We start from the raw sequence: 12,069 nt of genomic DNA, 5'->3' as shown, positions 1-12,069 counted from the left end.
CGATTCAGCTTAACCTAGTTATTTTGATCCGAACCACTCCAACTAGCAGTCCAGATCTAGCTTGAGATGGGAAAGGTTGAAATGCCCCCACTTAATATTAGGTTATGGGTTTGGAGATAGAAACACTGTTGGACTAGGGTTAGCTAGTTTGAGGTGGCGAGTCTATTTGACACCTCAAAAAAAAAAAAAAGGAGATGTAGTCCGTTTGAACGTAGGGAAGGACAGATAAGGGGATAGTTTTTTCATATTTAATATCTTCAACATTTTTTTTTCTCTCAACGCACTCTGTCCTTATGCTCCTTCCAGATCGACGCACCCTTTAATTTGCTAAGCTGTGGAGGTTGAGTAGAGAATCCTATGTACTCGTTAGGTGATTGGTTGTGCACTATATGATGAGGTTGTTTTCTAAGATTTTTTTTTAATTTTTTTTTAATTTTTCAAGGGGTTAAAGAAGACCAAAACTCTTGATAACGACTTCAACTGAAATTGAAACCCCCAAGTGGCAAAAGATGGTGCGTAGGACAACATGTGGATTAGGTTGATCCATTTCCAGTTTGGAACCGATTCGAAATTAATTTGGTCCAACCCTTACCAAAATTATACGAATTAGGCTTGGATTCCGAAACATGACCAATTCTAAGTATGGATTGGATTTTTGGAACTTTAAATTCTCAGTTTGAACTTGAGTTGATTCAAAACTAGTATACCATATATTTCAAAATCCTTATTGAGTATAATAAATTAGTCTTCTTCCCTATTAATAATTTATGTTGCTAATCATAATTATACATGGTTATCAATCAAATCTTATGTAAAATATATTTTTGATAATATTTATATGCTGCTTATTATTATTTTGTTACAAAATGGATTTATGACATAATTGCATAATCAATTTATATATGCTTATTTTGATTTACTTAATTGTGATGATAAAATTTGACCCGAAAAATCTGATAGATTGATAAAATTAATATTATAACATGATTAGATCCAATCAGAAGCAAATCAGATTAAATTGGGGTTAAAATTGTGACATGATTAAAATATGGATTAAGTTTGGGATATGGATCATCAATCCAACCTTGCTTGCAATCCTAGTGATTCTATCTAAACTAAAACTTGGTGAATTTTTTCTTCTTAAGAGGATGGTTGTATGCTTTTCTAAAGAATTGAGTGCTTGCATTAAGCAATTGTACAACTTAAAATCAGATGCTAAGAACTAAGATAAATGCCAAGTCTTCAACTATAGGTCAGGTTCACTTCTGTGTAGGTTCTAGTGGTGTGCATAGATTGGATCATGTCAGTTTGAAGCTAAACATAAAGATAAACTGATTTAAACTGATTTTCTAAAACTAAAATCAGAACCGAATCGATCATCTATCAAAACCACTTACAACCGACCCGAAAAATTTGATTCGGTTTGGTTCAGTTTAGTTTATTAGATTGATATTCAAGCTAAATGGGTCGGGCTAAGTCTAAATATAAAAATTTGATTTTAAATATAGTTAATTTTCAATAGACTATACAGGTTAGACTAAATCTAAATATATACATCTTATTTTATAAATAAATAATATAAAAAATAAAAATATTAAAATTTATATATAGAGATATATACATGAGTTAGGTTGGATTAGATTTGGTCGAAATGGTTTGCTAAAAATTCAAATAAAATTGAGATGAATTTTTTTGGTTCAAAACTTGTTCGAATCAAAATCAAATTAAATTTTAACAAATTAATATAAATCAAGCTGTAAAGATCGATTTGGATTGGATTTACGTTCAGCTGGTTTTTTTGCACCGAGACGGTATGACACTGGAATAGCCTGCATCTCACGCATCAGCGTCTAGACTCTAGAGTTCCAGGCGATTGTAGAAGCTGACCGTCACATGCCCTGTGGCCTCGTGGGCGCGCCTCTCGCCACGGAGCGACCGGATGGATTCTGATCACGATCCACGAGGCCAACCCACGCGGACGCGTCTGAAACCACGCATAAAACTCCAGTGCCATGTGCCAACCCGTGTCTTGAGATGGCCCGGGCGCTCGGCTCCTGGTCGCGAGTCACAGGAAAAATTAGAGCAAGAAATGGCCACGCCCACGCGTGCCGCTCTTCTTTCATCGCCTGCAGGGAGGTTGCGCTCCCAACCCCTTTCTCTCCTCTTCACCTCTCGAGCTCTGAAGACGAACAAGAAAAGCGGAGGGAACTCCTGGAGGTGGAAGCGATCCCCCGTCCGTGCTATGGGCTCCTCGCCCTCCTCTCAGAGGCCGGATCAAGTTCAAGGTCACCGCTCACCAACACACCCTCCTTTCCTTGTTCCTTTTCTTTTAACTAATTCTCTCCATTTGGTTTACCAGTAACACTTATGCGATGCGTCTATAGCGGTCTGTTGGTTTCCTTTTGTTAATTCTTGTAACTTTTACTGGTAAATTTTGAACTGGATCGGTCTGACAAAAATAAGGGAGGGCCAAAAAAAAAAAAGATGGAAAAAAGGGTTATATATATGTATGTTTGTTATGCTATCAGGTCTTGTAACTTGTATCTAAGAATTAGGACTTCTCTAGTCCACATAAGCTATCGGCCGAGTTCGATACCATTTGCAACAACCCAGTATCTTACCCAAAAAAGACTAGCCGAAAGATATTTTTTAGGTTCCTTAGTTCTGTATAAATACCTAAGCTCCTCGGCAAATAATTGATGTGGGACTAAACATATGCTCACATAGGTCCTCACACTGCCATTCTCAATATTGGATTCATCTCAAGCAGTGGCATGTACTCTTAATTATCTTTATGTTTCTTGTTCAAATATCAAATCAGGCAGATGAGATATGCTTGTTATTTGCTTCAATTATCTTTATACATGCACTGTATTGCAAATTAGGTTAAAAAAATATGATGCTTTTCTATCTTACCTGTCTTGTTTTTCTCATGAATCTTTTCGATGCTTTTGAGCCTGATTGGCATTTAATTGATCCCTTCGAACTCTTGTTCCGATGGTTGAAGCTTCCACTTTAGAAGACCTTTGCTTTTCGTTTGATTGCCTAACAACTTGAATTTATGGGATTGGCTACTTCTATTGGACTTGGTTACAAAAAATATTTAATGTAAGACAATTAGATCCATTAATGATTTTCTGTGGCACTGAACATTGGTGGAGGCGAAACAAAGGGATTGAATCACAACTACTTCATTTATCATGTATTGTACACCAAAAATATATAATTTCTAAAAAAATATCAGTACAATAGTTTTTTTTTAATGGATTAAGTGCAATATTTCTCTGGAGATAGTTTGACCTATGTTCGACAAAGATGTTGCTTCAACTCGAATTTCCAAAATGTACCCTCTTATGTAGTATTTAGTAATGGTAAATGCCTTCTTTGATGGAGTGTTGAGTGAGGTTTTAATAGAGTTCCACTGCCAAGATGATTGGGGCACTTTGGAATTTTGATCAAGATAATGGATTCTCATAAGTCTTCTAGGAAAATTTTCATTTAGCCTTTTTGCATTTTTATATTTGCTTAAAGTTTTATTTGCATTGAAGCAATAAAAGAGAGCAGCCTTGGCTATTGATCATGAAATTAAACAACAGGTCAACCATATGTAAACTACTCTTATAACCAAACCTCATACAGAAATAGTATCTGACATATTAGGGAGGCAGATGTTTGATTTTAGTTGATTTCAGATCTAACTTCAGCAGAACTGCTGCCTGGACAACCATCAATCAATTATTTTCTAGTTTCTTACTATTATTTTCCATATTATGGACCTTCGAACCACCACGTCAACGATCCATATACTAGATTAAAACTGGATTTTGTGGAAATTTGTAGTGATTACCCAAATAAATGCTATTTTATCTGATTCTACCTGGATCCTGACTGCCTTGCACTGTATGGTAGCTGAAGTCCTGGTACAAAATCCTGAAGCCCTGTTAATTGAATCCCTGATTTTTTGACATCTTCCAAAACCCATGATATGCTTTCCTGATTCATCCCTATGTAGTCCTGTAACAACAGTTCTACCATTTACGAAATAGGTCATCTGACTTTTTGGAAATATAGGCCAACTACAAAATATGTACCCTGTGAGAGAAATAAATCTACCAATCTTGATGGTCTGATAACTCCCTTCTACTGAAGCTATTTGGAATAACAAGTTGCAACTGCTTCATTTATTTTCTGTGTCCTCTCTAAATAACATCATAATTTAAGACTTTTACCCTTTCCCAATGCAATTATGGAGGTGGTCCCACCATAGATGCATTTGAGAAAATGTGGTTGGCTGATGACCCCTTAATCATTTTATATGTTTCTACCACAGGAAATTCAACACTCTAGTGGGAGCATTCTTTCTGCTTTATATAGTCATTAGTCGCTAGATATTAAGTTCTTTCATTCTAATTGCTTTGGTGATAGCGGCTTAAAAGATTATCCACGTGCTCCTTTGATTGATTGCTTCATTCTTGTTATTCTATAGGCAATAGTTGGTTATTTTCATTAAAAGTCTTTGCTAATGTAAGCTTTTCCGAGCTTCTTGATATGTCTTGATCCCTTGTATGCAATTGTTTTATCCTATATCCTGTCTTTTTTCTTGGAGAAATATATTTTGTCTAATTAAACAATCAGCAAATAAAAAAAAAACTTTCAGCTTATTTCTCATAGCTTCTAAAACTTACACTTCAAATGTAATAGAATATCTAATTATGATCTTTTTGTTTTGTACTTTTTTGAAAAAGAAAAAAAATTCTCATACTGTAAGATGTGTGCCTTAACAAAGCAGCTTGCTCACTACTTTACAGTTGAAGTGATATCTTTTGCATTTACCAAAGAGAGAAATGATATCTTTTGTAAACATTTAAAAGAATTTATTCAAGCTAGAAAAGTTCTAAGCTTTGGTTGGAGAATGTGTAGCCTTGACCAGCCTTAAATTAGTCAAGGTATGCCCATCCTCCTCATGCATGGCTAAAAGAATTAGTTCAAAGACTCATCATCACCTTGATCAAGTTGCAGAGGCCAGTCCTGCCTTGGTATCTTAGATCTTACGTGTGGCTTGGCCGTACCGGCGTAAATGAGGCTTGACTTGATGGTCTTAAGGTCATTATAGGCCAGCTGGTTTTCATCATTTGTCATGAAGATAAAATCAATACTAGACAGTCGAACTTGCATCTACATTTACTAGTTATATGTTGGTTGTACCTCTGTCAGTATTGTTTTGCAGTTGAAACATTGTTTCTTTGAACTTATTCTTTATGTTTATTTCATAAAGAGCCAGGTCAAGTTAATTATGCCTCCTTGAGTGATGAGGAGTGGAAGAAGCGTCTTACACAGGAACAATATTACATAACTCGACAAAAGGGTACTGAGAGGGCTTTTACTGGGTATGGTCCCTTATGTTCTAATGCTTTCCCAATGCGGTCTTTTTTATAAACCTACTTTTTTTATGTTAACAGCTCATGTTTACTGTTTTCTGGTTGGCAGCATAATTTAGCTTTTGAATAGATTTGTAGTCCAATTCTGTGATATTCTGGTGCTTACTCTGCTATGTTTGACAATCAGGGAATATTGGAACACCAAGACCCCTGGGACATACCATTGTGTATGTTGTGACACACCTCTATTCGAGTAAGTTTCGCTTGTAAACTTTATAGCGGGGAAGATGCTTTATATTCTATTTTGCAGACTTAAAAATCCAGTATTTGGGGTTTTGCTTACTCATGACGATTTGAAGAAATAAATCTGTATTCTTATTTAGCCTTCTCTATTTTCAGATCGCGCACTAAATTTGACAGTGGAACTGGTTGGCCATCCTACTATGAACCAATTGGAAACAATGTGAAATCCAAGCTAGACATGTCAATCATTTTCATGCCCCGAACTGAGGTCATCTGTGCAGTTTGTGATGCACATCTTGGTCATGTCTTTGACGATGGGCCACCACCTACAGGAAAACGATATTGTATCAATAGGTAAGATTTCCCCTTTTGTTGTGAATCTTTGAAATAACTGAGTGGGGTTGAACTTACATGCATATTTTTTGTCCTATCTGCAGTGCATCCCTAAAACTGAAGCCACAGTAGCTGACATGCTCAAGATGAATTTAAGGAGTTGTGTTTGAGCACTGTAGTTACATCATTTTCTCAAGGAATTCTAGGTTCTGTACTAATCAGATCTGTTCTGAATCGTTCAATGGACGATTCTTAATGCTTTTCAGAATAGCTAAAACAAAAGGTTAACTGTGGATATATAATGTATGTGATGTTTATTCTCTATCTTGTTTCTTGTATAAGTACTTCTAAGGTGGGAAAGCTGTGTGTAGGCTGGTGGAGTTTTGAAATTCTGAACACCATCCAGCGCATTTGCATGGCATTCATCGAGAAAAGAAAGGCTTGGAGCCAATGAAAATAAAATTTGCGGAGAGATGTCACTCTGGTGGTAGTTCATGAGAACTTGTATCTGAACCAGTAATCATTATGGTGGTAGGAGATGGAGCCTGAGGGTGGAAGGACGAGAATTTTCTGGTTCTCCCCAGGCAGATACAGGGCTTTCTAGTTCTTGGGATTTCAGAGTAGAATCTCAGAAAAGATGAGAACTTTGTCATGTGTGTGCATCTTTGCTCTTGCATTGCAGGCTCTTGCCTGCTTTGAGAAAGTAGCAAAATGTCAGTGCGTGTAGCCCAGCCACAATATTTTAAACATCTGAAGACTCTTGAGCTTTTAGGATGCCCTTGGGGATATCAAGATCCTAAGTCCGTCATTGAACTCTACGATGATTAAGACTGAGTTTATAGTCATGAAAACCTGATAACAGCGATCACATTATTACTGACTCTTTATAGGATAAACATAACTTGACCTGGCTCTTTATAGTATAAACATAAAGAATAAGTTCAATGAAACAATGCTTCAACTGCAAAACAATACAGGCAGAGGTACAGCCAACATATAACCAGTAAATGGAGATACAGGTTCGACTGTCCAGTATTGATTTTGTCTTCCTGACAAGTGATGAAAACCAGCTGGCCTATAATGACCTTAAGACCATTAAGTCAAGCCTCATTTACGCCAGTATGGCCAAGCCACACGTAAGATCTTAGAGACCAAGGCAGCTGTATATGTGTGTATATTCATACATGCATCTACAAAAGTTTAGTTTAATACACCTTTTAAGAGGAGAAAGAATGTTGCATCCTTTAAGTTTTGAGCCTTAAAATTCAAAGAAAATATTCCTTTCACATGCATCAAATAATTCAACAAAAAAAAGATATTCTGTTTTGAAGATGCAGAACAAATTAAGTTGATCGTGAATTCCTCATTTTCTTAAAAAGTTGCTCCATATATGTTATCTCATTCATTTATCAGCGAACATCATCAAGTAATTAAAGAGTCGAGAAACCACTAAGTATGTTGATAAGAAATGGATTATAATGAGGTCCTAAAAGTTAGAGAATTACTGATAATCAGATGTTATCATATAAACTCTTTTTGCTTCAGCTTCCTCAAATCATTTCTCCTTCCTTCCCATTCCAAGCTAATTAAAGGCCTTAATGTTTAATTCGGTGCGTCAAATCTTATATCCGACGTTTGCACTCTTATGCATGTGTTCGATAAGAGAGTTTAGGCGGTGTTCCTTCTTTTTCATTTGGTGAATGATAGGTAGTTTATTTCTTCTTCATTTTTTTTCCTTTTTGTGGGGTAAGGAGGCAATACTCTTTCAGTCATGCAAACTAGATATCGATAAACTCTGGAAGATTTCCGCTCTCTAAGGCGTTGTATCCATCTTTCTTATTGGCTTACATACGACCACGTTATCCAATTCCAGATTTTCTAATGATAATTCGATACGGAAAAAATGCCTCTCAAGAATCTAGACAAAATGGAAACACTCAGACCACCACTCATGAACTTGGTTAATATCTCACCGAGGTGGTGGCTCATAATGCGCCAACTGTTCGACCAAATCTAAACCTCAAAACCCATCAACCAATGAAAAGAAAGGCAAAGATTTCCCTGGATAAGGACTGCTACCTCTTTCCCTCCCTCTCCACCGCCTTCCTCTTTTATTAATATCCCCGGCCATCCTCCCCTTCTCTCTCAGAAATCTTCTCTTGCACCTTCTCCTCCTCCTACCGATAACTAACTACACGAGCCTCCCTTTCTCTATCCAACCATGGCTGCCACCATGGCCCTCTCCTCCCCCTCACTCGCCGGCAAGGCTGTGAAGCTCGCTCCCTCGGCCTCCGAGATACTTGGCGAAGGCAGGATCACCATGCGCAAGACCTTCTCCAGGCCCAAGCCCGTCGCCTCCGGCAGCCCCTGGTACGGCCCCGACCGCGTCAAGTACTTAGGTCCCTTCTCCGGCGAGCCCCCGTCCTACCTCACCGGCGAATTCCCCGGCGACTACGGGTGGGACACGGCCGGCCTCTCCGCCGACCCCGAGACCTTCGCCAAGAACCGTGAGCTCGAGGTCATCCACTGCCGGTGGGCCATGCTTGGCGCCCTCGGCTGCGTCTTCCCGGAGCTTCTTGCTCGCAATGGCGTCAAGTTCGGCGAGGCCGTCTGGTTCAAGGCCGGTGCCCAGATCTTCAGTGAGGGCGGTCTGGACTACCTGGGCAACCCCAGCCTGATCCACGCCCAGAGCATTCTGGCCATCTGGGCCTGCCAAGTTATCCTGATGGGCGCCGTGGAGGGCTACCGGATTGCCGGCGGGCCGCTCGGCGAGGTGACCGACCCTCTGTACCCTGGGGGTAGCTTCGACCCTCTCGGCCTGGCCGACGACCCCGAGGCCTTTGCAGAGCTCAAGGTGAAGGAGATCAAGAACGGCAGGCTGGCCATGTTCTCGATGTTCGGTTTCTTCGTGCAGGCCATCGTCACCGGCAAGGGTCCGTTGGAGAACTTGGCCGACCACTTGGCTGATCCCGTCAACAACAACGCTTGGGCCTACGCCACCAACTTTGTCCCCGGCAAGTGAGCTAGAGTTTACTGCCCAGTTCCTCCTAAGGAGTTTCTTCTGCCTTTAAGATTGTTGGTAATTAATGTCCATTAATCTCGGGCAATAGCGATATTTGCCTTCCACTGTTGACGTTTAATCATGGTTCAAGTTGTCCAAGCATTCATCCGTCCTCAACAAAACCGTGTAAGTTGAATATCGATTTGCTGAAATCAGCCCAAACTATCAGTTGGGATGTGTTGTGTTTGGTCCCGCTTCCCATTGGATGACTTCGGTCAAGTTGCATCAAGAACAATCCTAACGGTAACACAACTAGCGCCACGAGTTTCCAAATATTATAATTTTATGAAATAACAAAGTAGAGAACAATGTGCCATTCTAATGGTGGGCGTGTATTACAGCTTTATTACGGAGAGGCTGTATTCGTAGTTCGAATCTATGATCTCTATATCATAATGGAGAAATGTAACTTACCATTGCGCCAAGCATGCATATCAAAAGACCAGATCTCCAAAAACAAAACTTAGGTTTGACTCCAAAAAATGGCTATGGCAAGCATAGGATAATTGAGACCGAACTCCTAGATTGTTGGCTGGTCATTTTATATTTATCTTTATTTAATGCAAAAAACAGTGAAGAAAATGAAAATTTTCTTTGGTGAAAAAGAAAAGAAACAAAAAAGATGTTGGGGATTTTTTATTGTTTGAGGTTTTGATGATCATTTTATGTTTAATTCAAAAATTATTTATGAATGTATACAAAGAAGGGATAATTGTAGATAGAAACAAGCCTAACTCTATCCAAGATATAGACTTAATTATGCACGGAGATTAAATGTAAATTTTTGCAGCATGTTACCTAAATATAAAACGGTAGTCAAATGTAGGACAGCTATTAAGTTCCGAGATGTGGAAATTTGCCGTGAGCCTTTGACAAAATCTTTCATTCTCAAGTTTCTATTGGTGTTCATGCTGCATGGCTTCAACAATTTCTGCTTTTGATAAGGAACTTGATCAATTTGTGCCTAATTTGTTGGGTTCTTTTAATATGCATTATCTAAAAATAATCACTTATTACTATCTAATCATGACCGTGACCATCAACTTCTTCCAACCATTTTGACTAGTAGTTATAATCTAATCATAAGAACTCAAGCCTCAACTCTATTGTGATAATGGTATAACTATAGCGTTGTTGATTGGTTAGACGTAAGCCTAAACTCTATTCTTAGTCAGATTTTGGTTCAAGTCTATATTAAATTTGATATTTTTTTATCCAAGTCCAGTCCATAAACAGCTTTAGTTGGACAATGATACAGCCCAAAATTTTATGCTTGTACTCTTAAATCAAAGTCAGCATGCCAATCCCCGGTTTCAAATTTCAAGCCATCGTTAGACCGGCATGACAGCATGAGGTTTCAAATTCCAAGCGAAGAAATAATTACTAAGTATCATTTAATTGTAATCATCAGCAGCTTCTTTTTTTCGCGTTTGCGCATCGCCAAACACGTCTATGAAAAGGTCTGTAAGATTCCGAGACATGGATCAAATTAAGGAACTATTTGCTTAATTTAAATTCCTGGTCACGTTAACTCTTCGCGAGTTGGCGCCCTGGTCCCCATGCATAAGCCTCCGTCGCCACGCTAGCAGAGGCCACCACTCCCGTCGGCACGCCGTACAAGTTGGCCATCTCAACATGCTCCCGGCGATGGCGTTGATACTGATCGCAGGCAGCCTTATCTTCATCTTCCGAAAGCGGCAGCCGGTCGAAGGTGGCGGTCGCGAAAGACGCCGCCATCACCACCACCGGCCCGGCCGCGATCAGAGCTCCCGCCACTCCCCCGCCCACCACCTGCCCCTGTGGTCCCGCCAAGTAGACCGTCAGGCCGGCCGCCGCAGCCGGCGGCACCGGGGGCGGGAAGAAGCACCCCAGCAGCGACAGGATCTCGAACCGCCCGTGGAACGTCAAGAAGGCGCCCGGCGGGCCGGAGGTAGCAGCAGGCTGGCGGAGCGCGACGTTGGTCACGCACCCGCTCCCGCCAAGCACGCACACCCCGCGCCGCCTCCTCCGCGCGAAGCCGGCGATGCACTCGGAGATGTCGCACCCTGGGGCTACCTCCATTGCATGGGCTCGGAGCGCGGTCGGTATCTCCCTAGTAATAATGATCGGCGGCTTTGGCTTATTCTTCGAGCCAGCCGGCCGGCCGCGAGGCCGCCGGACTGGCTGCCTTGACTTGCCGACAGGCACTTGGGTGGTGGGGAGGCTTGGAACCAGGGCTGACTTGGGGTCCGGGCACTCCATCTCGCGGTGACTGCCTCTGTTCAGGGTCTTGTAAGCGGTAGTGTGAGTACTGGGACAAGTAGTAGTAGGAGCTACTTGATTTGCACCGGCCATTACTTCGTCTTAGAAACAGGACGATGCAGGGGATTATAAATAGGAGATACCAAGCGTGGAGAGACTTCTTTTTTAAAGGAAAAAAAAGAAAAGGATGTTTAGGATTTATTGGTAAGCGGTAGGACAGACCTTGTCATTATATTAGAGTAAATTTCGTAGCTGCCTAACTTTCAACTGACCCAGCCCTCATGTTAATTAGCTTCTCCAATAGTTAACTGCATGTTCTTTGAAAAATTAGACCGGGAATCTATTAATATAGCTGCTGTTGAACCCTATGGTTGTGGAATTCATTATCATGGATATGACATGAGATTGGGTTGGTGACAATTAACCACCGAGTTCAAATAAATAAATTGAGTACGCCATGAAGATCTTTGGGCATCCAAGCATCCCCTTCATGAACATGTACTTGCAGATGCATATACCCCATCAACCTTCTGTCATGTACGAATTTAAAATTTACCCTGACAATTAAACTACGTAATCGATCGAGTCCATCTGTTGTTAAATATCCAATGCGATGAAACAAAAAACAGGCGCATGGGGCATATCTAGATTAGCAGATATTTTCCATTCAACTCGTCCATTTCCATGCAACAAAAACTAACAATTCCCCTTCAGATTGCCGGCACCAGAAATATCATACCAAATTGAATGAAAGGGATATGTAATGGGCTCGCCCATCTGATATCTAGGATTTAAGAACCAATGTGCATATCC

General features: G+C 40.3%; 3 protein-coding genes across 4 annotated transcripts; 2 read left to right on the top strand and 1 right to left on the bottom strand.

Annotated features, from left to right (window-relative positions):
- Positions 1-2,021: 2,021 nt before the first annotated feature.
- Positions 2,022-6,278, top strand: MSRB1 (methionine sulfoxide reductase B 1). 2 transcript variants are annotated; one of them, XM_008786166.5, is made up of 5 exons: positions 2,022-2,285; positions 5,276-5,387; positions 5,566-5,631; positions 5,778-5,975; positions 6,059-6,278. In XM_008786166.5, the coding sequence occupies exons 1-5, from the start codon at positions 2,090-2,092 to the stop codon at positions 6,084-6,086; spliced, it is 600 nt and encodes a 199-aa protein (XP_008784388.3). In that variant the 5' UTR covers positions 2,022-2,089; the 3' UTR covers positions 6,087-6,278. The 2 variants fall into 2 exon arrangements, with proteins under 2 accessions (XP_008784388.3, XP_008784389.3); XM_008786167.5 differs by having other exon boundaries at positions 2,155-2,285; positions 5,282-5,387.
- Positions 6,279-8,081: 1,803 nt separating this feature from the next.
- Positions 8,082-9,190, top strand: LOC103703341 (chlorophyll a-b binding protein 40, chloroplastic-like). The gene has a single exon (XM_008786165.6). It carries the CDS (start codon positions 8,176-8,178, stop codon positions 8,974-8,976), a length of 801 nt encoding a protein of 266 aa, XP_008784387.2. The 5' UTR covers positions 8,082-8,175; the 3' UTR covers positions 8,977-9,190.
- Positions 9,191-10,431: 1,241 nt separating this feature from the next.
- Positions 10,432-11,547, bottom strand: LOC103703340 (AT-hook motif nuclear-localized protein 16). Its single transcript, XM_089930836.1, has one exon. It carries the CDS (start codon positions 11,347-11,349, stop codon positions 10,543-10,545), a length of 807 nt encoding a protein of 268 aa, XP_089786962.1. The 5' UTR covers positions 11,350-11,547; the 3' UTR covers positions 10,432-10,542.
- Positions 11,548-12,069: the final 522 nt, after the last annotated feature.

Source organism: Phoenix dactylifera, chromosome 5 (genome assembly GCF_051530095.1).
Source record: "Phoenix dactylifera cultivar Ajwa chromosome 5, Ajwa_hap1_PhDact_Kaust_v1.1, whole genome shotgun sequence".
NCBI lineage: Eukaryota > Viridiplantae > Streptophyta > Magnoliopsida > Arecales > Arecaceae > Phoenix > Phoenix dactylifera.
The sequence above is the reverse complement of the archived record's forward strand: the minus strand, read 5'-3'. Positions and strand labels throughout refer to the sequence as shown.

Excerpts from the sequence above, each read along its gene's own strand:
- LOC103703340 (XM_089930836.1), bottom strand. The coding sequence starts at position 11,349 with ATGGCCGGTGCAAATCAAGTAGCTCCTACTACTACTTGTCCCAGTACT.
- LOC103703341 (XM_008786165.6), top strand. The coding sequence starts at position 8,176 with ATGGCTGCCACCATGGCCCTCTCCTCCCCCTCACTCGCCGGCAAGGCT.
- MSRB1 (XM_008786166.5), top strand. The coding sequence starts at position 2,090 with ATGGCCACGCCCACGCGTGCCGCTCTTCTTTCATCGCCTGCAGGGAGG. Across the intron at positions 2,286-5,275 it reads GAGGCCGGATCAAGTTCAAG|AGCCAGGTCAAGTTAATTAT; the intron begins GTCACCGCTCAC and ends TATTTCATAAAG. Across the intron at positions 5,632-5,777 it reads TGTGACACACCTCTATTCGA|ATCGCGCACTAAATTTGACA; the intron begins GTAAGTTTCGCT and ends CTCTATTTTCAG.